At 39.8% G+C, this 27,818-nt stretch overlaps 1 protein-coding gene across 4 annotated transcripts; it reads left to right on the top strand.

The window, feature by feature from the left end:
- The first annotated feature begins 1,539 nt into the window (after positions 1-1,539).
- Positions 1,540-27,502, top strand: LOC135102428 (organic cation transporter protein-like). Of its 4 annotated transcripts, none has more exons than XM_064007713.1 (13): positions 1,540-1,765; positions 13,825-13,932; positions 14,127-14,232; positions 14,358-14,466; positions 15,097-15,200; positions 15,357-15,502; positions 16,789-16,957; positions 17,795-17,942; positions 18,266-18,345; positions 18,644-18,903; positions 19,754-19,938; positions 20,131-20,324; positions 22,353-27,502. In XM_064007713.1, the coding sequence occupies exons 1-13, from the start codon at positions 1,555-1,557 to the stop codon at positions 22,447-22,449; spliced, it is 1,917 nt and encodes a 638-aa protein (XP_063863783.1). In that variant the 5' UTR covers positions 1,540-1,554; the 3' UTR covers positions 22,450-27,502. The 4 variants fall into 4 exon arrangements, with proteins under 4 accessions (XP_063863783.1, XP_063863785.1, XP_063863784.1 ...); XM_064007715.1 differs by lacking the exon at positions 1,540-1,765 and adding an exon at positions 10,217-10,351; XM_064007714.1 differs by lacking the exon at positions 1,540-1,765 and adding an exon at positions 12,743-12,926.
- Positions 27,503-27,818: the final 316 nt, after the last annotated feature.

Genomic DNA, 27,818 nt, shown 5'->3' with positions numbered 1-27,818 from the left:
ATTCTTCTGTCTGTAAATTATGTTTTTGCAAGAAATGTGTGTGTGTGTGTGTATGTGTGTGTGTGTGTCTTGAGGATCATGGACTAAGGGAGATCTTCAGTCACCTTTTATTGTCCTTTTGAGTTATCCCTTACAGTTTGTAGGGAAAGCAGTGACAGAATTCTTCCAACCCAGCTGTGTTTCTCCTACCTCTTGAGAAGCATTGAAGTAAATTAATGTATATTTATTGGAACTCTTATGGGAAGTATACATCTTGTGATAATTTTGCTCTCAAATATGTTGTATTCCTTTTCCCTTTGTATATATCATCTTCCATATTGTCATTGCATACTTTACATTAAAATCAAAATGCCACTTTAGTGTCATCTAAAGTGCTAAGGTATGTTAATTATATGTGCTAATGTTAGTAAATATTTATGACAAGATGTTTTTGTACTGGACACACTTACATACTGTGTTTCGTTGATGCCACTCAGCACACATAGGGAGCATCCATAAGTAATCATGTTACACTTATGTTGGCAGATTGGAATTGAATGGACCAAGACGGAGACTCACCTGGGAAGCCATGCCCCAATTCATACACGAAGGCGTCCAATCAGCCATCATAAACTCAGATTGCCTGGTGTTTGATACCTCCATTGCCCAGTTGTTTGCAGACAGTGGCAACTTTGGGATAAATATCACAATATCCATGTGCTGAAAGTAGGATAATAGATCTTGATTTGATCACATTTTTTTTCTTTAAATGTGTCAGTAGCTTGATTGTTAGGCTATTGTTATTGACCTGTGTCTTTTGTCTCATTTCATGATCTGTGATATTGCTAAACAAGTATAAAGGTTTGATGTTGCATGTTGATGAAATTCACATTAATTTTATGTGTACAGATTTCAAATTCACTATGGTTTAGTTTTTTCTTGATGTCCTTAAACCATATCCTCAATTAAATTTGATATATATTTCCTCTTAATCTGCCATGTTCAGTATATGAAACATGTGGAATAATAATCTTGATTTGCAGTGCATCAGTAAGCATTTTATTGATACCAAGTTTTGTTTCAGGTTATCACTTCTGGAATGTTTATTAACCAGAAGAGACTGTTTCTGCTCAAAGTTTATGGATGATAGGACATTTTTCTCCATTAAGGATTTTCAGGATTTTCCAACTCCCAGCCTCAGTGAAGGTGAAGGGATTGTACCATGAGGAGATTAGATTTGTGACATGCCCTAAGTGGAGTGCTTCATTTCATCAAATTCAACATCACCGTTCTGCTCCAGGATGTTGAGTTGGTTGTATACACTGTCAAAGAAATCCCTTCCTATGGTGCCATGTACCCCTACAGCAGGTGCTTCCTAAGAGATCTTCTACACTCAGACAAGACCAAGTACAACTCCAGTTCATTATTTTATCATTATGATATAAGGACTTTTGTAAATAGTATTTCAAAGAGTTAAAAAAAAAAGGCTATTGGTTAAGAAACAAAAAAAAAAAAAAAAAAGCTTTTCATCATGACTTCATTTAAACGAGCGGGCCTGTGTTGGGCGCTCGTGGGATGCATGTGGGGGGAGGGGGGGTGTTCCTACGCACGTCTGGGCGTCTGGCAGCGAACACGGCGTCCGGATATTTCATTCTGCCACACCAGCAGGCCACAGCGGATGACGGATGTGTTCAGTTCCGGTGGCGCTACGAGAGAGGTAGGACGTGGTGCTACCAGACACTATCGCCGACCTGGCCGCTGCCACCACCACCGCCAACACTAACACGTATGTACTATCAGGAAAACTCTAACATGGTATAAAAACTGCATGAAAAAAAAAAAAAAAATGACATTACAAAGGTATTAAATCTCTGTCTTCGGCCAGTATCAAGATTCATGTAAATTTAGCAACGAAGGTCAAAGGGAAGGATGATGCGTACTGAGAGTCAGTAGTATTGGAACGAAGGTTTGTGGGAGAGACGAAAGGAAGGCAAGGTCTACCCCGTGTCTTCCGGTTTACCTTTGAGAGAAAATATGCCTTCAATGCACAGAAGAACCAGCCAAGCGGAAACCTTCGTTGCTCACCACCTGCCTTTTTCTACGAATTTATATTCTTTTCACAGGTAACTAACACTGAATTTACCTTTAAGATAATTGTTTTCTTTATTGAGCACGTTATGTAATCATGTAAAGAGCAAGATAGATAGCTTGATGGATCTAGAACTGGGAGTGTAGGATAGTGGGTGGTTAGGGCGTCTAGTATGGCTGTAATAGTATTGCGCACGCATGAAGAGGAGGAGGAAGAGTGAAAAGGTGAATGCGAAACAAAAAATAGCTGACCTGACAACTACTCACCTGCTCTCTGACCTCACCAAACCTCTCCCATCTACACACACACACACACACACACACACATCCTAGCAATTTCTTAATTTTAGTGTGAAAATGTTGATAGTATAGAGGATGAAGAGGTAAAAACAAGAGAATGAGAAGAAAAAAAAGAAGAAAGAGAAGGGAGAAGAGGAAAGGAGGAAGAGAAGAAGGAGGGAGGAAGGAGTAGGAGGAGAGAGAGAGAGAGAGAGAGAGAGAGAGAGAGAGAGAGAGAGAGAGAGAGAGAGAGAAGTGGGGATATGGAGGAGGGAGGGAAGGAAGATGGAAATATGGAGAAGGGAGGGAGGGAAGGTGGTGGGGATATGGAGGAGAGAGAGAGAGAGAGAGAGAGAGAGAGAGAGAGAGAGAGAGAGAGGTTGTCAGGTGACACACACACACACACACACAGACCTTAGCTAATTATTTCGCACATTTCCCCATACGCCCACTGCGTGATATGTGTGTGTGTGTGTGTGTGTGTGTGTGTGTGTGTGTGTGTAATCTGACAACAACCTTCTCTTCTCTCCTTGCCCCATTCTTAAATTGAAGCGATAAACGGACTCTTCCGCCCCATCTCTCTCTCTCTCTCTCTCTCTAAACACACACACACACACACACTTCATGGCCGGTTGGTAGGAAGTTTTAGTCAATGGACAGGCTCCGATGAACACCAAGGTGCTATGTCCTTTCTGGTGACCAAGCTGTGATTGTTGTTGTTGTTGTTTGTTGTTATTATTATTATTATTATTATTATTATTATTATTATTATTATTATTATTATTGTTATCATTATTATTATTATTATCATTATTATTATTATTAATGGAAATAGTAATAGCCGTCATAATAGCTAGTGTTTCGATTTGTTAGCCACCATTTGTTCTAAATTGTTTGTCACCTCTGTACTGGATGGCTGTCACCACTAGTCCTCATGGATTTCACTGGCTCTTGTTCACTGGTTGACTAACTTACTGGATGTTGCCGGAGATGACGGTGGCAGGATGGATGATGGCTCGTTGATTCTCTGATGAATGCTGGTAGCGTAGAGTTACGTGGGTAGTGGTTCAGATTATGGTTGATTGTGCGACATATTTAATGATGAACAGAAATTTATACGCGTGATATCAAGACACAGATTACAACGGACGTGGCGATGCTTAACTCTCTCTGATCTCTCTCTATGAACTCTACATGATGACTTACTATGAACTGACTCTAGCAGTTTCAGTTTAAACTGAAACTGCTAGAGTCAGTTCATAGTAAGTCATCATGTAGAGTTCTAGCTGCGCATACAGGTTCTATATATGGAGAGGAAATTAGATCAGGATTGAGAATCTGAGATGAAGGGATGGCCAATCAGATGCTTGGAATTGGAGGAAAAGGAACCAATGACGGATCTCGTTATTCTGGCCAATGACTTGGGAGGAAGACAAGGAAGACGATGCTGGTGCTCTCCTTTGAGAAACACCTGCGAGGAGTGTAGGAAGGTGCGGAACTCCCTTCAGACAGAGAGGCGGAAAGCAGGTTTAAAATTGGATCAGACTGGCCACGTGAGGACAGTGCACGTGGAGTACTGAACAATGGAATATACATATATATATATATATATATATATATATATATATATATATATATATATATATATATATATATATATATATATATATATATATATATATATATATATATAATGAGAACAATAAGGTATGAGCAATTAATAGATAATACATGACATATGAAAGAGAGTACGGAAGCGATAACCTTCATAATAATATACATACATGATAACACAATACCATACATATACAACACATATAAGTAAGAGAAATATGCACATATATACGGGATATTGAAACTAAAAATGATTAAACCTTAGAGTGAGAGCGAAGCTTTTGTCTGTAAGAGGGTGTGGGTGAAGTTAGACTTGAGGAGCTTTGAGGATCAGTTGAATGAGAATGTCACCTGATGTGCACAGTCATCAGCGAACCCTTTGTTCACACGCTTCAAGTGATCGACATGGACGATTTGCTCTGCTAAGGTCTTGAGATCTAAAATTTTTTTTGTGACCATGGAGAGATTCGAATACACGATGTGGTCCTGTAAACAATGGATCTAACTTAGAGTTGTGATCGTGAACTTTAGTGAAAACGATATCACCGACTTCGATGAAAGAAAATGTTGTTCAACGATGTTGTTTCTGCAACATCTTAGATTGCGATGCAGTGAGGCGATCATGAATGATCTTGACGATGTGAAGCACACTGAGAACAGAGCGCACAATGTAGAAGGATATCTTTCCTCATAGCCGGCCAGAAATATGATCGTTTTACCTGTGCGAGGCGTCTTTCTCGACTTGGGTGTCCTGCGTGGGATGAGTCGTGGACATGGTAAAGGGTGGTAATAAGTGATACCTCACTAATGACTGAGGTATCACGAGCTGAAATAAACGCTCATTAGAATTGTCGGTAAAGACAGGGAAAACAGGAGAGGAGGAGGCGTCGCGCTGTACGTTAGGGGCACATTACAATGCTGTATTAACAATGGAATTAAAACAGCAAAACAGAGTCGATATGGGTAAATATTAAGGAAGGATCACTGTCAGTAGTAATGGGATTAGAGTATAGGCCTCCGAACAGTACAAAGGAAATTAACACCTCTCTATAGCAGGAAATAAATATAACAGGCAGGTACAGTCAGGTATGTGCGGTAAGAGATTTTAATTTTAGGAATATCGAGTGGAGCCTGATGGTGGGTAACATTGAAACAAAGGGAAAGTCTTGCCTGACGAATTTGTCAACTTTTACAGTAAAGGTTACAAGGCGGCAGATAATGATGATAGTAGGTAGATAGAGGTAGAGATAAGCGTGAGTATGTTGGAGGATCAGGTCATGCTGAGATGGGCAAGGTGAAGTCGAGATGAGTAGAAGGAGTGAAGAGAATGGAGGGGGCCGAGATGAGAAGATTAGGGGAAGTAAATGTTGATAGGTTATATAAATATTTTGTTGATAAATTACATACAGGACAGTTAGCAAACATCCCTTATAGAGCAATAAGATCATAGAAGAATGAGCCTAAATGGATGATTGTTAGGTTAAAACACTAAATAGGGCGGAAGAGACGTATATATAAGAGGTTAAAGGCAGGGGAAGAGGTTTTAAGGCCACAATATAATGAATTAGTTAGAACAGTCAGGAGGTTAATGAGGAAAGCTAAAACCAATTATGAATTTTAAGGTAGTCAGCCAGGCGAAGACGGACCCCCAAAGGGATCTTATCAGGTATATAGGACGAATAATAGAAACAATATGTCTATTAAATGCAGCTGATGGGGAGCTGGTTAGTTCTGGGGATGAGATTAGTAAAATTTTAAACGAGTATTTTATAATTGTCTTCACCCAGGAAAACATGCAGGAAATGCCGAATAGTGAGCAGATGCTTAGGGGAGAAGAGAATGAGAAGCTGACAGATATTTTCATAACTAAGGAGATAGTGGAACAAGAAATAGACATGCCCAAAAAAGTTCGTCACCAGAACCAGATGAAATATATCCCAGAGTACTTAAGGAATGCAAAGAGGTTATTAGTGAACCATTGGTTTCTGTCTTTTAGGAAATCACTTGAGTCAGGTGAGGTACCAGTAATGTGGAGGCAGGCGAATGTAGCACCCATCTTTAAGAAAGGAGATAAAACTTTAGGATCCAATTATAGACCTGTCAGCTTAACTTCTGTTGAAGGTAAAATAATGTGGTCAGTAATAGCAAAGAACATTAGGGAGCATTTAGGCAAACGCGACTTGATAAATCAGTCCCAGTATGGCTTCACGAAGGGAAAGTCTTGCCAGACGAACTTGTTAATTTTTTACAGTAAAGATTACAAGGCGGTAGATAATGGTGATAGTTATGACATCCTATTTCTGGACTTTGGTAAATAAATGGGAAGGTGTTAGATAATAATAATAATAATAATAATAATAATAATATAAACTTTATTCAGTCTTTTGTACATACATTGTATAAAAGAAACTTTGTTCGGACTGGGCTCTAGTCTACATACTGTCATTAAAATAAGAATAAGAAAATATGAAAATAGTTCACATAGTAAAAATTCACACAATCATACAATGAAGCTGATATTACTGTTAAGCATTTTAATGCTCCTAGGTACAAATGAATTTTTATATCGTGAGGTTCGTTGTACAGGTGCTTGTAATCGTCTGCCTGATCTTAAGTACACATAATTATGATGAAGCGGGTGTGTCTCATCCATCATAATTTTTTTTGCTTGTTTTATGACATTTACTTTATATATCTCCTCCAGTGGCATCACATTTGCCCCTAACCTTTTAGCCTGTTTTACTATTTTATTGAGTTTATTTTTATCCTTACATCTAAGAGTACTGAACCAAGTGGTTATTGAAAAAGTTATGATGGATTCAACAATTGATTTATATAGTAATGAAATAATAGTTTTATCTACCCTAATGTTGTTTAAGATGCGAAGGTGATGCACCCGTTGGTTACACTTGCTATAAACTAGTTTTGTGTTGCTGTTCCCAGTGAGTTTGTTATCTATCATTATTCCTAGATATTTATACTCATCCACCCTTTCTACAGTTTGTGATTTTATTACAAGTTGTGCTGGAGGGATCTGATTTTTCCTAAAGTCAATGATCATCTCCTTAGTTTTTAAAACATTTAGATTTAAATAATTCTGGTCACTCCATAAAACAAAGTGGTTCACTTGGCTGAGAAAGTTGTTTTCATCACCATTAGATATTTTCCCAATTATAGCAGTGTCATCTGCATATTTCATGATAGTGACATTTCTATGATTACTTTGACAGTCATTTGTATAAATTGTGAATAGTATCGGTGAAAGCACACATCCCTGTGGAGCTCCTGTATTGGTGGTTAGAATATCAGATTTTATGTTTGATATACTGACAAACTGTGTTCGGTTTAAAAGGAAATCTAGAATCCATGAAATAAGGTTGCTGTTTACATTCATATTTAAGAGCTTGTCAATAAGTAGGTGAGGTTGAATGGTGTTGAAAGCACTACTAAAGTCAACATATAGTATACGAATATAAGAGTTTAAAGTTTCCAGATGGCTAGTTATTTCATGGTTCATGGTTAGGACAGCGTCTTGGACACTTCTACCAGCGGAATAAGCAAACTGTCGTGGATCACAATACTCAATTACATCTCTGCACAAGATATTCTTGACAATACTCTCGAAACACTTAAATATCACGCATGTGAGCGCCACAGGCCTAAAATCATTGTTTACTTTAGGAGAACGAGTTTTGGGTATGGGGATGATTTTTGATAATTTCCATTGGGCTGGGACTTTACTTTGGTCAAGGGATGCCTGAAATAATTTATGTAAAGGGAGTGTTAACTGCTCACGACATGACTTCAGTACTCTGGCACTCACACCATCGGGACCACATGCTTTCCCAGTCTTCACTCTTTTTAAAGAATTACAAACTTCCTTAAGGGATATTTCGATACGCCTATCATTTGTGTTGCTTAACAGTGATCTTAAATTTGCATTATTATTTTCAAAGTTGTGTATATCAAATCTGGCAAAAAATGTGTTCAGTTCGTTAGCGTATTCTTTGGTGATATTTTGTTCTGATATTTTTTGCTTTGTTTGATAACCACTTAATTGTTTCAGTCCTTGCCACGCGTCTTTCAGGTTATTAGTTCTAAACTGGCGTTCTACCTTCTCTTTATATGTTTTCTTGGCACTCGATATTTTTCTTTCTAGCCTTTTCTGTATTGATTTCACTTGGTTACGGTCACTTGATAGGGCTCTTTTCTTTTCATTTAAAATGATTTTTAGATCTTTCTTTACCCAGGGCTTATTATTAGGAAATATGGTTACTGTTTTTGATGGAACAATCATTTCTGTACAGAACACTATATAAGACGTCATTACGTCTACGTTGGCATCGATATCTGAGTTATCGTCGTATAATACTGACCAATCCGTGGACATGAAGCACCCTTGGAGTTCGCAGATGGATTCCTCACTCCAGCGTTTAATTGTCACTTTTTTCTGTTTTTCCCGTTTAAGTTTCTGTTTGTATACCGGCATACAATATAACATATTATGGTCAGAATTTCCAAGTGGGGTTTTCTTCACAACACGGTAACCGTCTTTGATATTACAAAACATGAGGTCTAGTGTGCTGTCTCCCCTAGTTGTACACTTCACATATTGCTCGTATGCTGGTATTTGGTCGTGAAAATTACACCCGTTAAAATCACCAACGATAATTTTGACACTTTCAGGGCAGCTAGTTTCAAATTTATTAATGCTATTTAATAGTAGTTCACTTGCAACTGACATATTGGCAGATGGAGGTATGTACACATTAAAAATAAATACGTTGTTAAACTCTCTGGGTAAATAATAAGGTCTACAAGATACAACTAAAAATTCTAGGTTATCACAACAATGAGTCTCCTTGGTTGTTACGTTATTGCACCATTTGTCGTTAATGAATACAGCAACACCACCTCCACTTTTTTTCATAGTGTTTTTCCTGTCAGCCCTGACCATCCTGAAACCATCTAATGATACAGTACCATCGCCATCCCTTTCCTCTAACCAAGTTTCGGTAACGGAAATTATTGCACTGTTTCTATATTCATTTAAAAATCTGCAGTTTGCGGCGAGTTCATCCGTCTTGTTCCTAAGTGAACGAACATTTCCAAACATTACCGTCGGTAGCGGAGTCCTGTTCCCTCGTCTCTTGAGTTGTGCACGCACCCCTCCACGCCTTCCCCGTCGCCGTATTCGTCTTGTCCCTCGAAAATCACTGTCTCTAGTAGAACCACTAAGCGAAAGGCGACAGAGAGTTGTAATAAACGGCTCTAAATCCGAGTTGAGTCAAGTAATTAGTGGGGTGCCACAGGGATCAATATTAGGGCCATTGTTGTTTTTAATATATATCAATGACTTGGATGGTGGAATTAACAGTGATGTTAGTAAATTTGCGGATGACACGAAGATAGGTAGATTAATTAGGTCAGAATCGGATGTCATCGCCTTGCTGTGCTGAGCCATTAGGGAGCTTTAAGATAAGATTAGACATATTTATGGATGAGGATGATAGGTGGAAATAAGTAGGTATATTTCACACAGGGACTGCCACGTGTAGGCCTGACGGCTTCTTGTAACTTCCCTTCTTTCTTATGTTCTTAAGAGATCGTCTTGGATGAAAAATGTACCAGCGCTCACTTGCAGCTTAGGAAGATTTGTCTCATCACTAGATTCGAGGTAATATGCAACACCAGAACATAACTCGTCTGAGTGTTGATGTTTCTCGATCTCATTTATGGTCAGCACGGCAAGATTATCTATGATGAAACAGGGGCAACATTGCGTGGTAATGCGTCGGCCACTGAGTTTGCCTTACCAGGAATATACGAAAATGTAGAACTGAATTCCTGAATCGTGAGTTGCTAGCGAGCAAATTGACCTGTGAAGTTGTTGCCTTTGAAGGTCTCTGTGACACCATAATGATCAGTACGAACATGAATTTTGTTGCCTAATATGAGCTCACGAAAAATGACGTAACGCCCAGATCACAACGTAAAATAAATAAATAAATAAGTAAATAAATAAATGAACATAAATCATAGTTCTATATTCGATGTTAGTATCTAGAGCAATAAACGCATTACTGTTGTGTGATCATGCTAGTGGAAAACTTGTGAGAATGTGTTTTGGTAATGTGGTGGTGTGGAGAGAGAGAGAGAGAGAGAGAGAGAGAGAGAGAGAGAGAGAGAGAGAGAGAGAGAGAGAGAGAGAGAGAGATGGAAGGGTTGGAGATTGTTACGTCATCAGCGGCCAGGTTAAGGGAGCGCAGTCAGCCCTCGTATCTATAGGGGTTGGCAACACAGTACCTGTATTTGTGTGCGCATGGCCGCTGTTACTGTGGGTGGTGGTGTTTCAGGCTTTCCTGTTTTCATTGGATTTTCTCCGCTCCTTGTAAGTTTCTGACTCCATATCCTCAGTCAGATTATTTTACTTGTGGTGTGCTGGTGGAAATAGCTGGTTGTGTTAAATTCCCACTCATGTGCAGTAACTCTCGGCAGGGTGTCTTGCTTGCTTGTCTGTGGCTCCACGGGTGTGTTCTGCTTTGGTTGTAATTACAGCAATTATTATTACTATTTACTATTCATTTTTGTTTGCTTCTTTAGATGTAATTTTTCTTCCTAGTTTAATTATGTTTGGTGTTTTTGTTGTTATTGGTGATATTGTACTTGTCTTGTTTAAGTGTTGTTATCTGCTGATTACACAACCGGTATATTGTGCCACTCCACGTTATAAACTTGCTGACACAGACTAGCAGTGATGAAGACCTTGCCAAAGATGACCTCATTGACCAGAGGACAAGGACGTATTACGAAATGAATTAAACTCGAAGAACCTTACGATCCTGTCGCACCCACACGATAAACACCATCTAGGACACCCAGGATGACACCTAGAATGTTGCTAGCGTCGCCACGTCATTTGTTACACTCAGGGATGGAAATTGGCTCAGCTGGTGGGAACTTACAATCCGATATTTTCATAATCATTATTGTTTAACAACACTTCCTTTTTTGCAACAACTCTGCTTCACGAAATAGCGAAGTAATGGTAGTGCGTACTGAATCAGAGAAAAGCAGAGGTAGTCAGGTTGTTTCTGGAGGACCGGGCGGGGGGTGGGTTGGGATGGAGAACAAACTCAGCATCTTGTTTGTTTCAGTTTGTTTGATTCATGGATTGCCCACGACGAACTCGCTAACCTTAAGAATTCCTTGGAAGTGTGTACGGATGCTGATATATATATATATATATATATATATATATATATATATATATATATATATATATATATATATATATATATATATATATATATATATATATATATATATATATATATATATATATATATATATATATATATACATACATACAATTTACGATATACAAAGAGCATAAAAAGAACGAGGACAAAATCCATAGCTACTAGGGGTGGCTCAAAAAGCTCACCGGCCAAAAGTGTGTGACGCCCTTGCTCGTCTCGGTGAGCTGCCGGCGCCGCCGCAGCCCAGATTGGTGCCAATGATAACCGAGAAGCCACATCACCGTGGGAAGCTGATAACATTACTTATCACTTTTATTTGTCTTCTTGTTACTTTAGCATAATAAGAGAGAGATAAAGATTTGTTTCTCTCTGAGGAAGTGAGAAAAATATGAATAATTATTTCATATATAACATGCATAGATGTTTAATTAACTTATCTGATGCAAGGAGGTGTTAAGTCTCAATAACTGGGAAGTTCCATGAAGTGGGATTACATGATCTGATCCCCTGACACACTGCGACTCGGGTATCACTGCCCGTGAGGGAGTAACTGCGTTTCACTGTGCAGGCGGGGTTTTCCGCTTGTTCTTTTCTCATTAGTATAGTTGTGGAGGGCGGCGTGCTGTCAGATATTGTCCTGCTTTGCGAATATTGCAGCAATAATTGTACATTAAAACCGTCTAGTCTTTAAGTTCACCATCACGGCACCATGCAGATCACTTCAGAAGTAACACACGTTAAGAGACAGTTCACAAAAACATGCTTCCCGCTGTAACATTGTTAGGAAAGCGGCAAGGATTGACATGTGTTGTGTGATTAGGTTTTTTTTGTAGACACGGCATGCTTGGAAATATAGGGGGAAGAAGGGTATAAACAATGTACAAATAAGCAAAAAGATGGCAAAACATTAGTTCTAAGTATTATCCTACTGTTAAGCTCTTGGTTATACAAATCATATCGTCCAGTGCTTAAAATTGCATTGCATTGGATCGACTGGTAGAAAATTTTAGAAATATAGATAAATAAATAAATAAGTTCAATATAAATAAATAACAGTATCTGGTGTTTTATGGAAATTTTGTGATTTGAACGAGTGTCTCCAGTTCTGTTAAGATAACCTGAGGGGTAAAAAGGGAGAGTGCACCTCCGATCACCGAGCACGCGGCATTGTTGTACTTCTCGAAATTTCCGGTTTGTTCAGCGTATACTCTTTCAAGCATTCCGATCTTTTCCCTCGATCATTTCCATCGTACCAGTCCAAGAGAAGCTAGGGCGCGGGATCACGTATGCCAGGCGAGTTGATGCGACTCATGGTGAGAGGCTGAGGCTACTACTCTACTCTAAGCCAGACAACCAGCCAGCCAGAGAGAGAGAGAGAGAGTGAACTTACCAGATACGGAATGAAGAACTTTTCACAGTCATGCGTTTCCATCAGGCCTTTAGAAGTGCGTATCGCTCAAGACTTTTTTTTTTTTTTTTTTTTTTTGTGTGTGTAGACACCCCTGTGTATGCACGTGAAGCCCCTGTTGAGAATTGGCACGGGATTGCGGCGTCGCCTGCAAGGCAAGGGGACCGAGGCGGCGTCCGCAGAGTTAGTTTTCGCCAGGATTCAGCCCAGATAAGATGTCTGTTACCCACACTCCTGTCCTTGCTTTTGTTCTGCACCAATGGAGGACAGTGTTTCGCCCTGCACTCGTTTAAGGAGTAAGTGCACTGTGTGAGTGACTGTGATATTAGGGAATTAGGAACTGTGCCATGACTGTGTAATGTGCCTGCCACGAGAATAAACCATGTGGGTCCACGTGCTTGGTGCGTCTCTCTCTACCCGTCTGTCTGTCTGCTGGTGTCGCTGGTGACCGCCGAGGTGCCTTGAGGAGGCGTTCCCCCGCCTGCAGACAGGGAACCAGGTAAAGTCATGCGCCAGGCTTCCGTGTAGAAGTATTACGTGCGTAGAAGTGTTACGTGTGGTTCCTTTCCGTCTCCCCTCTATCTCCTGGACTGCTGGAGAAGTGACAGTAAGGCTGTATGTCGGTGAGTGTAGCTCGACCAGCGAGTGCCGTGTTGTAGTGGAGGCAATTGGTGACAGTGTAGACAGCCCCGCCAGGGTTTCGTAACCATAATATATATATGTGTATATATATATATATATATATATATATATATATATATATATATATATATATATATATATATATATATATATATATATATATATATATATATATTTGTGTGTGTGTGTGTGTGTGTGTGTGTGTGTGTGTACAAGGAAATCAATGATGTGCGTCCGTGGCTTAACGCTGAGGCATCCTGCTGAAGGAAGTGATGCATTTAATAGTTCTCCCTAATGATGCTGTGCAAAAACTGGTAGTAGAGCCTCTCCACTGCACCGATGTTGCCTTGGCTGATTTGTGTGTCATTATGATGCGTGTGTCAGTGTGTTGGTCAGTGTGCTCACGTTGATGCAAGCAGTCTGCCCAAGAAAGTATTCCTTGTGTAAAAGTTCGTCCAGGAGTTTATCTTGAAAGTGTCTCAGGATGAGGCTACTGAAACTGTATATTATATTTTGTTGAAAATGTTAAAGGACGAACATCTAATTCCACAGATAAGAGTCCTGTCGCCAAGATGAGCGGAATTAACAAGTTTGACGACCTTCTCACGCACCTCGGCACTGGACCCTGGAACATGCTCTACTTCCTCACCGCATCCTACTGTGAGTCACCCTCACCTAAGGATCATTATATATATAGATATAGATATAGATAGATAGATAGATAGATAGATAGATAGATAAATTTTACGATTTATGATATGTAGCTCAAGCAGATTCTCCTGCGTGGTAATGACTATTAGTCAGTAGTATAGTAGTTGTTAACAACAAGTGACACAGTACTTTGCGTGCCACAGGGCTTCTGCTGGTGCCTCCACAGTTCATCAGTGGAGTGTACCTCGCGCCTGCCATCAACTACACCTGCTTGCCTCCAGAAGGGAACGAGAGTGTATTTGTGTCTGAGTAAGTAATGCACATTCTTCCTCTGATGGGCGAAGTTTAATGTAATTGCTGTAGCTTCTTATATAATTAAGGAATACGCAAGTCTGCCTCTGCCAGTGTGTTGAGAAACATTTCCCCGCAACCAGAGACTCGTGCAGTTACACGAGAGTGACGGAGGCCGGGACGGAGGTGAAGGAGGCGTGCACCGATTGGGACTTCGATACCTCCGTCTTCAGCAGCACCCTCACCTCGGAGGTCAGTGAGGGGGCGTCTCCTGCCTGCCTTATAATTTTTCAAGTTTAAAAATAAAAACGGTAGATTATCTCGTGTGTGTGTGTGTGTGTGTGTGTGTGTGTGTGTGTGTGTGTGTGTGTGTGTGTGTGTGTGTGTCTGTCTGTGTATGTGTGCGCAATTTTTCAAGTTTAAAAATAAAAATGGTAGATTATCGTGTGTGTGTGTGTGTGTGTGTGTGTGTGTGTGTGTGTGTGTGTGTGTGTGTGTGTGTGTGTGTGTGTGTGTGTGTGTGCGCGTGCGCGCACCACATTTGTTTAATTTGTTTCTCCCAGATTTACCGGAATAAGTTATTTAGTCTCTCTCTCTCTCTCTCTCTCTCTCTCTCTCTCTCTCTCTCTCTCTCTCTCTCTCTCAGCGCAAAGCAGCATTCCTTGGGCAACTTTCCACATTGCCGTGCTGACGCTGCTGTTTCTCAATAGTTACTATAATTTCGTTATATCGAGTCTACATTTCGAAATCTTTTATACTTATTTTATATTCCCCTCTCTTTTCTTTTCTTTATTTTTCATCATTCCTTCCGCTTTGAGTTTCGTTTCCTTTTATCACCTTTTCGTTTTTGTTTTCTCTCTTCACGTGGTCTTCTATTCACAGTTCTTCCTAGTGTGTGACAAGAGCAAGCTGCGGGCGACCTTCCAGAGTGTTTATATGCTGGGCACTTTCTTTTGTCCTCTGATCGCCGGCTACCTCGCGGACAGGTGTGTGTCCAATTGACATTATTCGTTTTCTATTCGTCTTTCTGTTTTCTTTCTTTTTCAACCTCCCTAATCTTGTTTTTTTTTTTCGTCCTTCGGTTTTCTATTTTTCTCTACCTACCTAATCTTCCTTCTTCCTTCCCCCCTTTCTTCTCACAGATATGGACGCAAGGTGGTAGTGGTGGTGATTCAGATCCTACTCACACTCTTCTCAGTCATCATTATTTTCTTTAACAACTTCATCGTCATCCTGGGAATTCGTTTCCTCCTGGGCTGCTGCAACATACTCACATTTTTCATCTACGGTGAGTGTTACCTGTGCTGCGTGTCTTGGCGGGAAAGTGACGACGGAAAAAGAAAAAAAGAATATTAAAGGGTGTTTTTGCGCCGTATATTCGTGTGTATCTCAAATGATAATGGCTTCCTGGACATTTATCAGGCTAATGTACATTTATTCATGGTTTGAGAGGGTTATCGTTACCTAACTAACCAACGAACCAATTGATGTGTTACTCAAGTGACTAATTTAATACTGAATTAGCTTACAGTCCAAGTAGCCTATAGCTGCTGCAGACAGAGCTGATCTAGAAGCCACGTCCCTCCCTGCGATCCTTGTCGGTGGATCCACGTACTAAATTTTTGCCACTTTCCTATTTTTTTTCATGCAAGATATTTTTTATCACTGGCCAATGGCGCAAAGAGAACTGAATGAAAGCCCACCTACAAAAGAAAAAAAATCGTCAATGTAGTTTCTGAGGCGTCTTGATGCTCCTCTTTAGCAATAATTCCAGTCGCATGAAGGAGAACATACAGAAAAAGGAAGAGAGTTTAAGGATTTATCAGCACAACGCATGAAACAGTGAAGATATTGGTTAACTTACATCAGAAAGGTGGAGAGAAAAGGAGTGATAGTAAATAGAAAGTGTTCGGAAGAGAAACCGCGGGAAGGAGGAAGGCATGCCGTCAGCAGATTCAGAAAGCAGTATCCATGTAAATAAAGGTAGAAAGTAGTAAGAGGTGTAGCACTGCGGCGGTGAGTATGTTGTGCTTCTGTGTTGTACAATCTTTTGCGTCCCTAATCATCTGAGTGTCACTTGTGGGTTCAAGGAAACGCGATGAGTTTTATAAACCTTACTTGATTCATGCTATATACAACTTATGCGATCATATACAACTTACGACAGCTATGCACGACATTCTTTATGTAGTAGTGAAAGGTAAGTAATGCTAAGTAATCTGTAGTTATTGTTTAGCACCTCGAAACATTTCAATATCACATTTCCGAGTCGTATTTCTTCACGCAATTAATATTCAATGACAAAACACTCCCTACACATACCCAGTCCCCATTTTTCTCAATATGTAACCTTGACAAGTCTTAAGTTCTACTAGTAAATACTGAGACGGTTTTTCATTTTAACCCTCTGTTATCAGATACCTCGTCCACTAATAATCATTGGAAAGTGACATCTAACTTTTGCTGTAGTTCCTCTTGACGAGTGTGTGTGTGTGTGTGTGTGTGTGTGTGTGTGTGTGTGTGTGTGTGTGTGTGTGTGTGTGTGTTTCTGCGTGTGCGTGTGTACGTTCACAGCCCTGGAAGTGTGTGAGCCCAAGCACCGCGGCATTGTGGGTATCCTGATCGGGTTGCCGTGGGCTCTGGGCACCATGGCGTTTGGCGGCGTAGCCTACTTCATCCGGGAGTGGCGGTGGCTGCAGCTCGCTGTTTCTCTTCCCAGTGTTCTGCTTTTTCCTTCTCTCTAGTGAGTAGATGTGGCATTGGCTTTCGGCAGTGAGGTATTTATTACGGTCCCCCGCGGAAAGTATTGCGTGCTGCTGCCTGAGATCTTTACAAATGACACATATGATGAAACGTTCATGAAAAAATGGGGATGCGCGCAATATTTTTCCGCGGACGCTGTATTTTGTATTTTACATTAGGTGATGGCCCACGTTGAGCGTCATTTCTGTCACATCCCTTATACAGCCATCTATTTAGTATTAGGTATCTTCCCGAGACTTGTCCTTCTGAGTCAACCGTCGCAGTAGTAAAAGTCGGAGCAAACAATGTTACTCAGTGCCTCAAAAACCCAATTCCTCCACCTATCATCTCGACACAACCTTCCAGATAACTATCCTCTCTTCTTCAGTGACACTCAACTGTCCCCTTCTTCTATATTGAGCATCCCCAGTCTATCCTTTACATATTGTTTAAACTGGAAACTTCACATCTCGCCTCTAACTGAAATAGCTTTTATGAAATTGGGAGTTGTGTAGTCTTCACCAGTTTTCTCAACCCCCCCCAGCTGAGCAGACCTTTTTTTTTTTTTTTTTTTTCTAAGTTTCTGTAACCCTAGGTCGGAGCCTTTCTTACATGAAAAATAATGATAATAAAACTGTGGTGCAGGACAAGCCTCTGGCTGGATATATTCTATCTTAGGGAGTGAAATGCACTGCAGCGTCTTGAGCTACGGATGTATGGAACACTGAAAACAGTACCTAAAAGACTATTTCTTTCCTCGTGTTGTACGTACAAGTATTTGCCACTCCTTTGTTGGGCAGGCGTGCTGTAGTAACAACCGTGTCTTGGCCTCCGTCAGCTTCATGGACGAGTCCCCGCGGTGGCTCATCGTGCGGGGCCGCCACGACCAAGCAATGCAGGTACTTCGCAAGGCGGCCCGCTGGAACCGTGTAACGCTGCAGCCAGAGGACGACCTCCGCGCCCTCATGAAGGAGATCCAGGAAGAGGTAGTGCGTCCTGCAAAACTTATTCAGTACTCTTGTAATCTTTGCTGAAGGTATTAATTTGTTGTGCAGCGTCATAATTATTGTCGTTTCGTGAGAGTAATCCAAGAAAAAAAATGTACAATTTACAAAAGTATCCAGTATTGAGGAGCAAGTCACGAATGATCACTCACTTGCTTACTTCCACCGTAAAATGCTAACTGAGTTTCAGTCTTCACCACCACCACCTTAAATACAAAATTCAAATCAGCAGCCGTGAGTGGTGAGTGGATATGTACCTCAAATTCTGTGTGATGCAGGAAGGTTATTTGCTCTAACACCGGCAGTCCGCGACGTGCTCGTCCACGCCTGCCAACACAGACAAGAAGACCAAGAAATTCCGGTTCACCTTGCCTACCCTGCTCAGGTGAGACACTTCCGCCTCTGCTCTCCTGAATTGCATTGATGAACTCTTCCACATAGTATTATGATATCTTATTGTTAAAAGAACAACTCACCACGTGCATGCAGCTCTTACATGCTTACCTGAAGCATAAACTTGGTCTCTATAACGGACGTGAAAATTAATGGCATGTAATTTGTAAGTTCATCCGTTTCCATCTAGATTTGTGTGTGTGTGTGTGTGTTTCTCTCCGATATGGAGTTTGTTTTTAAAATGTGTTGCCTCATAACATTGCTTCATGAATATCTTTGCCTTGTCACAGTACACGAGCCACACAAGTCATCACTGCCGTGATATGCATTGACTTTTTCGTTGTGAGTTTCGTGTTTGACGGCCTCAACTACAGTGGTGATATCTATAACGCCGATCCTTTCCTATACATTATACTGAACGGTCTGGTGGAGGTTCCGAGCTATTCCTTCACGGCGCTTATTGTCCACCGTTGGGGCAGAAAAATGCCCACTGTGGTAAGCTACGTGCTGAGCGGTGTCATCATCTTCGTGATCGCCTTCATCCCGCCAGGTAACACGATATTTGTCAGCTTTGACAAAAATCTCTCTTTTTTTTTTTTTTTCCGTTATGAATATAAAAGAGTGTCAAACTTGCAGCTTTCCTTGTTTTCGTATTCTCACTTCCTGCACTCCCTCTTCCGTGATCAGTGATTCATCTAACTGTTCAGATACATTCAATTCTCTATTTCCTTATAACTGGTAAATTCATACTAAATAAGCTAATCCTTTTGAAACTTTTTTAACTTCTTTGGGAAGGACAGATCAGCGGATTTCTCTCTCTCTCTCTCTCTCTCTCTCTCTCTCTCTCTCTCTCTCTCTCTCTCTCTCTCTTTTTTCTGAACATGTCCAGCAACTCTTGCACGTAAAAAAAGTGACATCTTAGAACAGTTCTCTTCACTCACCAATTTCTCAGAACACTCTGACACTCTGCCTGACCCTGCTTTACTGTTTCAGCCTTTGATTTCACCCTCTTCGTTCCTCTAACGACCCCCTCCACATCCTCCTCACCTCTTTACATAACTTTTTTTTTTTTTAATTACTTGGCTTTTTTCAGCCCCCATCTTCCTCTACTCCTCATCCGGAATCACCATTGCACCATGTATAATCTTTGACAATGTATTTTCATCTACTGTATTGTACATGTATGTTTATATCTATCACTTTCGTAATATCAGTAATGCATAACGCTAGAAAGAACAGTATCATATACTTAAGGATTAGAGAGATAACAACAGACTTTCTGAAAAAAAAAAAAAAAAAGAAAATTAGCACACTCATAAATCTGTCTCGTTTCATTATATGAGAGCGGAGTTTGATCCCATAAATGTGTGTTCGTGATGTGCCTTAATGTTATTACACAGACCTTTCTGAGCTGATTTTGACGCTGGCCCTGGTTGGAAAAGTGTGCATCAGTGGCGCCTTCCAGATTATCTGCTTGTATTCCTCCGAGCTGTTCCCGACCGAGGTGCGGATGCAAGGGATGGGTGTCGCCAGTCTATTTTCTCAGTTGGCGTCGACGGTTGTGCCGTTCATCACTTCTGCCCTGGTGTGTGTGTGTGTGTGTGTGTGTGTGTGTGTGTGTGTGTGTGTGAGAGAGAGAGAGAGAGAGAGAGAGAGAGAGAGAGAGAGAGAGAGAGAGGGAATAAAATGTCCCTTCATTAATGACGAAGCACGAGTTGAAATCTTGAAACAAATTGTCACAATCGATGTAATAATACGCGACATCACTCCCCCTCAGGCTCCAGTGTTGCCATGGCTGCTGTCACTCATTTTCGGCATAGCGGCGGCGACAGCGGGCTTGTTCACGGTGGTGCTGCGGGAAACGAAGGGCGTGCCGCTACCAGACACTGTCGCCGACCTGTCAGCCACCGCCACCATCACTACTTCTACCACCACCATCATTACCTCCACGTCTGAAAATCACGTCAATATGTGAGCTAAGTGACGTCTCTCTCTCTCTCTCTCTCTCTCTCTCTCTCTCTCTCTCTCTCTCTCTCTCTCTCTCTCTCTCTCTCTCTCTCTCTCTCTCTCTCTCTCTCTCTCTCTTTGGAAATATTAAGGTGACATTTCCTCACGGCCACAAGTCATCTAAGGATCAAGGCCAGACGTCCAACTCAGTAGAAATTAAATAATTCACGCAAAGAGGACACTGAACACTTAACTCCTGATCTAATAATTCTTAAATGGGACAGGACAAACAACTAACTCTTCTTCATCAGTGACACTTATTTATTCTCCTCCCCAACAATGAATACAACAGAACTATTTTTTTTTTTTTTATGTAGGAGGGACACTGGCCAAGGGCAACAAAAAAAAAAAAAAAATTCCACTGAGATGCCAGTCCCAGAAAAGGGTCTAAAGTGGTAGTCAAAAATTGAAGGATAAGTATCTTGAAACCTCCCTCTTGAAGGAATTCAAGTCATAGGAAAGATAGATACAGAAGGGAAATATGTCATAGATAAATAAAATGTCCCTTCAGAGCGGCCTCGACGGAACCCATACTGGCGATCAAATAGAAGGTTGTGAAGTGACAAATGTTTAAGAATCTTCCTGTTGAGGACAGATAAAAAAAAAAAAAAAAAATTGAATAGGCAGGAAATTAAAGCAATAGGACGGTAGTTTGAGGGATTAGAACGGTCACCCTTTTTAGGAACAGGCTGAATGTAGGCAAACTACTTTTAGTAGATTGTTTTTTTTTTTTTTTCCTGAACTTACTAACTACATCCTTGCTTGTAAGACTTTTTAGTTCCTCTCAGTTCTTTGGTATCCATCACATAAATGCAAGACTTAGCCAATATCCTCACTTTCATCCTCATCACTGCTTAGCTTTAAAATTGTCTAACTGTTTTTGTGCTTCTCCCTTCCTGTGACTTGAACTGCCCCAAGAAAAGAATGTCAGACATCTCTGAAACTAAATTCCCTTCAATATGGGAATGATTTTCCTGTTTGACTTTTTTCTTTTGAGCTGCAACTCAGCAGGTTTGTTTTTCCTATTTTTGTGTCACTGGGAGGCCTCATTCGTGTATAAATGACTGTATTTCCTTTGCATTGCCTCCTTTAGACTAAAATGCCCATATTAGACTAAAATGCTTATCTAGTGTAAAAAGATCAAGTGCCAATGAGTCGGTGATGAGCGCCAACTTTATTTTTCATTCCTATCGCTATATCTTCCGTTATTGATTTGTTTATTATGTATTGCTTATAGTATATTCTGTAGCATTAGGGTAGGGATAACAGTAGTTCGCTTATGTGCTGTGTATAGTATATGTTGTAACACTGGGATAGGGAAAGCAATAGTTTACTTGAAATGGTCCTGCTGTATGATTCGTTTAGAGGAGATAGTGACAGTGACATTAAGCTTTGTTGCCTGCTCTTGTTGGTGTATTTTTGTCTGTTTACTTGTCCATCCCTTTAGTCTTGCTTGCCTGTGCTTCTGGCCTTGTATGTTTGATTGGCTTTAACTCATATATCAACATGTGTATGTATATGTATGTACAAATATACACTATAGAATTTATGCATGTTTATGTATGCACAAATATACACTATAGAATTTTTGTATCTGTACTCTATATAAACAGTTGTCATTCTCCATGTGTCCTCACTTTACATGTACAGTTACCCCAGTAAGTAATGTCGCAGAATCTCATGAAAGACTGAACATTTCGTAGACATTTCATTACTTTTTGGCGAGGACAATTGTACCTGTAATAAATATATATCTGTTTGTCTGTCTACATGCCTGCCTGTCTGTCTGTCTGTCTGTCTACAAATACACGCATGTGTGTGTGTGTGTGTGTGTGTGTGTGATTCACTTAGGGTCGTCTGCTGGTCACCCAGCCAGCCGTTCCCCTACGGAAAGAGCTCAGAGCTCATAGTGACCGATCTTTGGGTAGGACTGAGACCACTGTGTGTGTGTGTGTGTGTGTGTATGTATGTTTACAAGTCACATTCCTACAGATGCCAAGAACCCATGGTCAACAGCCACACCACAGACGGGTCGGATGAGGAGACATGCCAGAAGGAAGTGGACAGTTCAGTCCCGTGCCTTGCCTAGCCAAGAGACGTGAAGTACAACCAAAACTTATCAATGTGGAAATATTTCGTGGAGTTGCACATGGAGAGACGGCTTTGGGCGAGTGTGGCTGACGGGAGTGGTGTAATATACTGCTTCATGTAGGGCTTCAACATGATAGTTACGGCATTTGATAAGCGCCACGATGAACTACGGGTATTTAGTCAGAGAAATGCGAGTATATATTAAGCGAGAGACTTGCGAAATTATAATCACACTAAGCAATGGATATAGGTGAAAATCATATAGGTTTACGATGAAGATGATTGTAGTAAAGATCTATGGAAGTGTAGGATGTTTAGAAATAAGACTTAGTTAATGCAAAGGTTGGCCTAAACTTCGGCACAGGAAAAATTGAAAAAAAAAAAAAAAGATACACGAATGATGGAAGGGATGTTTTTGTTGACTTTGTAGGATGGAATAGTCTGAAAGCATCGAACGCATTTTATAACATAAGGAGGATAAGAAAGGGATACGAAAGAGCCTGGACGGTGAAGGAAAGAATTAAATTAACATCAAACATCATTCTTACAAAGAAACTGAACATGGCACGAAATATACCAAGCAAAGGATAGCGTGAAGCAAAGTGGCACTAGATGTAAACAAAAGAAGAGAAAAATTACAATGAATGATGAGTCCGGATACTCGTATTCGCTTATGTCTCGAGAAAATCCTGAAGGGTGTGGCGGACATTGCTGACCGCACACAACACCAAGAAATGTGATGGTTCCTGCCAGCTGCTGAGGTGTAGAAGTGACAGTAAGTGGCTGGGTGCAGACTGCAGTTTAATGTGCTGTTTGCATTCCTTTCTGGTTCTGTTAAGAGTTTTCATTTATTTATTTATTATTATTTTTTTTTACCTTAACTCGGTTGGAACATTTATGCTATTTACCTTTCTTTTTTATTTCTAATTCTTCTTGTATGTGTGTGTGTGTGTGTGTGTTTAAAAACCTTTCGTAAGATTTGCCACGTGGCGGAACACTTCGCCCGCCGCCCACATTCCATTCTTCGGTCCCCTGGGACCTGACGCCAGCCTCGGTCAACCACATGGTGTGAGCACCCTTTGTCTTAGGACGTGAGGGCAAGCCTCACGCCCCTTGTCTCCGGACGCCAGCCCTGGCCGTGACCTGACCCGGCCAGCAACCACCCCTTACATGATCCCCAGTCAGTGTCCGCCTGGCCTCGGTGGCGGACACATGACCGGCAGGCAGCTCACATTTACTTTTGTATAGTTTATTTTATCAATATAACGCAGTAGCATTACCACTGTATTTTCTTCTAGTGTTGTCCTATTTTTTCTTGGCCTGTGATTCCCTGTGCTGACGTCACAGCTAGTGTGAGTTTTGTTTGGCCACTGTTCTCTTTTCTGACGTCTCTGCTGTGTGAGTTTTGTGATTCGCCAGTGCGTACTCACTTTTATGAGGTCTTTGTTGTGAGCCTTGCGATTGGCGATATGTCTTTGCATCACCCCATACGCTTTGTTCGCTGCGTGGACGCAGCGAGATGGGTGGCCGAGCAATATGGCTCGCCCGCCGCCCGCATTCCATTCTCCGGTCCCCTGGGACTTGATGCCAGCCTCGGTCAACCACGTGGTGTTCATTTCAGTTCAGTTAGTATTTTCGGGTATTGCCTTTGCAACGGCACCCCTAAAAAAATTTCTACTGTTGCTGCTGTTTCTGTCTTATTAAACATACTTTTTTTTTCTTTTTCCACAGTGATGTTATGATATTCTTATATTCTTGTTGTTTATTATTTTTATCAAAGAGTAAGATTTTTTTTCCAATATATTTGTGTGATAGGGTTGTTGGAGGGAGTCTTGTGGTGTTTCTGATGTTTTGTAGTTTTGGGCAATATAGCAAAAAATGTTCTAGGTTTTCTTCATCGTAGTTGCACAGAGGACAGCTTGTTTCTTCATTTCTATGTTTACTACTCCATCTCAACTCCAGAGTATTTGTTCTAACCTTGAACAGCAAGTCAGATTGTAAGGTGTTATTTTAAACTGCTGTCTCCGTCTTGATTTCATATTCATACTTTCTGTATATAGCTATACTGTGTTTGGTTTCTAATTCTGCTTCCCAGCATTCAGTGTCCCAATCCTTGATTTTGTTGCTTATCTCTTCTTTTCTCATTTTTCTTATTCTATTGACATTTAAGATATATATATGTCTTAACAGTTTTTGTCCATGGATTCGAAGTTTCCATTATATCTTCAAAGATTGTTTTTAGTAATGTATTGTTGCCTTGCATAATGTTTCTTATATAGTTGAGTTTGGTCTTCATGTCTCTTGCTGTGTGAGATGATGCTCCTACTTCTCTTATTGCACTGTTTGTGGTACAGACTGGGGCATTCATTACATCTCTGTATGCTCTGTTTTCTGCTTTTTGTATCGTAACTATTTCTTTCTTTGTATAGTTTATTACTTCTCCCCCAGACATTATTAGTGGTAGAACAACACTTTTCCAAGATGTTGTTCCTATGAGAACTTTATTGCAGCTTCTTCTTGTGATGGATGGTATCATGTTTGCATATCTGTTTGCCTCTTGTATAGCATTTTTCTTATTTTCAAGCAGAAAAACCCTCTTGTTCGTTATTTTTGTTCCTAAATACTTTATTTGATGAGTAACTTTTATTTCTTCTATGTTTTCCGTAGTACTATTCGAGTTAAAAATTAATATATTGCTTTTTTCCTTATTTAATTGCAATCCACAGTCCTCTGCGATTTTTATTAGTAACTTTATATTTTGTTTAGCCTCATCTTCATTAGTTACGAGAAGCATTCCATTGTCGGCGAAAAATGCTGAGGCCAGGACACACACATCACTCCTGAATTTAGCACTGCATTGGTTAAGTTTTTCGATGATATAATAACGTCACCATAAGAAATATGACAGTTGACCCATTGCATTCTTGTGTTATGCCATTCGTTATTTCAATACTACACATTTCTTTATTATTAAGGAATATTTTGGTGTTGTTCTCTGTATATACTTTGGTGATGAGGTCAATTAACTTTGGGTGTATCTTATATTTTAGCATTACTTTCATTAACATTTCTCTTTTACTATCGAATGCCTTTGCAAAGTCTACTGATATTGATATAAGTGATTTCTTATGTTCGTAACTCTTCTGTATACAGCAATTTAGTATAAATAGATTGTCTGCTGCTCTTTTTATTTTCAGTATATTCATTTTGTTCTTCCATTAATTGATCATTTTCTTGTAGATGTCTTTGCATTATATTATTTTTTTTTTATGATTGCCATTAATAATTTATATGTGGTGTCTGTAAGGGCTATTGGTCTCTGATCTTTTATTGTTGGTTTTGCCTTTTTCTCCAGTAATGTAGTGTTTGATGTTTTCCATGTATCCGGGATTATTCCAGTATCAATGACATCATTTAATGCTTGTAGGAGTGTTTTACATTTATCATTGTGTATCATAGCAATAAGGAGTTCTGTCTTAATTTCATTGGGTCCTGCTGCTTTGTCTTTTTTATTTGGTATTCTAACTCAGTCATTGCTGTTTTACAATCTTTCATTGGTTTTATATGATCAGTATTTATCATGAATGATGCATCCAGGTGTTCTCTTAACTGATGTGGTATTATTAATTCATTATTATCTATATTAGTTGATTTATTATCGTAATAGTTCTTGAGTGTATTTTCATATTCTTGTTTTATATCATTATTATTCCATATTTCAGGTATATTATTTCTTTCCTTGTTCTAAATTTTCTCCCAAAATTCTTTAATCTTCATAGGATACTTATGTATTTTCTCTTGTACTCCTTTTTCGCCATATAGTATAATCTCTTTTTTCTTCTCATTACTTTTACTTCTTAACTTGTTTCTGTGCTGCCAAATTTTTCTGTTGTTTTTTGTCTGCTTTTATTTCTGAAGTTATTTTTTCTTCATGTTTTGTTAATTCCCTTTTTATTTTACTTTTTTGTTGTTGTTTGTAGTATAGTTCCTTATATTTTCCTTTTTCTTCTATAGTTCCTGAATTTCGTAATTTCCGGTTGAATTCTTTTCTCTTTTTTATTTCTGTTCTTATTTCTTCATTAAACCAAGTTGGTTCTATTCTGCTAGCTTCCTCATTTAGTTTTGCATTCCCTATTTTCCTTCTTATGGTCCTTTTCATTGTTTTATCTGCTGCTTCTTTTATTTTTATTTCTAAGTTCCTTATTCCTTTGTTGCTCCTTATATGTTAAATCTGGTGCAATATACACTCCTTTATAATCATCTTTAATAGTATTCCTTAATTTCTTTACGTTCTTTATTATGTTCCATTTCATGTGGGACTCTGTTAGTTTGACTAGACCTGGTCTTGGTTTCCTTTCTTCATTTTCTGTTGTTTGCTTCTTTCCTTACCTTGATATATCCATTATCTCTACTTCCTCAATCTAGTTAATTTACAGACAGATCCTTACATTTTTTCAGGTCTTGCTGTGCTTGATCTCTCTTATTTAGGGTTTCATCCTCTTCTATGTTAAAAATTACAAGGTCATTTTTCCTTTTTTTTTTCCCTTTCCTCTCTTTCTTCCATTATCTTTATGGTTTTCTTAATTATTCTCTCCCCCATTTCATTTTATCTTTCCTCCCATTTCTTATCAGTATTATTAATTCTATGTTGAAATTCCACTATCTGGTTTTTTTTTTAGTTTCTTTAGTTGTTCCGTTATCTCAGTAGTATTAGTGCCTTATCTTCCTCTGACTCTCCAACTATCTTCATTAGATTACTTATTTTTTTTTCATTGCTTCATCTTTTTTTCCCTCATTATTTTAATGAGACAAAAGGGTGTGAGGGCAGGCCTCACACCCTTTGTCTCCGGACGCCAGGCCTGGCTGTGACCTGACCCGGCCAGCAACTACTACATATCCACTCAGTGTCCGCTCAGCCTTGCTGGTGGATATGCTGGTGAACAAACTAGTCCGTGTCCGCCTGGCCACGGTGGCAGACACATGAACCGCAGGCAACTCACATTATTTACTTTTGTGTAGTTTATTTTATTAATATAAAGCAGCAGCATTACCACCGTATTTTCTTTGGCCACCAATACAAAAATACTAGTACAACCTGTAATTGTTTGAAGCTACGAGAGTAAGGCTTTGCTCTACATATTCATATCTGTATATTCATCTACTTCTACGTATACTCGAGTGGAGAAGGCGGTCGAGTCATGTCGGTATGGTGAGGCTAATACAGTTTTTATAATCATTATTGTTGATGCTCTTGTTGTTATTAGTGTTATTGTTCTTCTTATTATTGTTGTTATCATTATCATCATCATTATCATCATCGTCATCATCATCATCGTCGTCGTCGTCGTCAGTTGCATTCTAGCAACT

This window comes from Scylla paramamosain, chromosome 7 (assembly GCF_035594125.1).
Source record: "Scylla paramamosain isolate STU-SP2022 chromosome 7, ASM3559412v1, whole genome shotgun sequence".
Classification (NCBI taxonomy): Eukaryota; Metazoa; Arthropoda; class Malacostraca; order Decapoda; family Portunidae; genus Scylla; species Scylla paramamosain.
The sequence above is the reverse complement of the archived record's forward strand: the minus strand, read 5'-3'. Positions and strand labels throughout refer to the sequence as shown.

Excerpts from the sequence above, each read along its gene's own strand:
- LOC135102428 (XM_064007713.1), top strand. The coding sequence starts at position 1,555 with ATGCATGTGGGGGGAGGGGGGGTGTTCCTACGCACGTCTGGGCGTCTG. Across the intron at positions 14,233-14,357 it reads GAGAGTGTATTTGTGTCTGA|AGACTCGTGCAGTTACACGA; the intron begins GTAAGTAATGCA and ends CCCCGCAACCAG. Across the intron at positions 18,904-19,753 it reads GATCGCCTTCATCCCGCCAG|ACCTTTCTGAGCTGATTTTG; the intron begins GTAACACGATAT and ends GTTATTACACAG.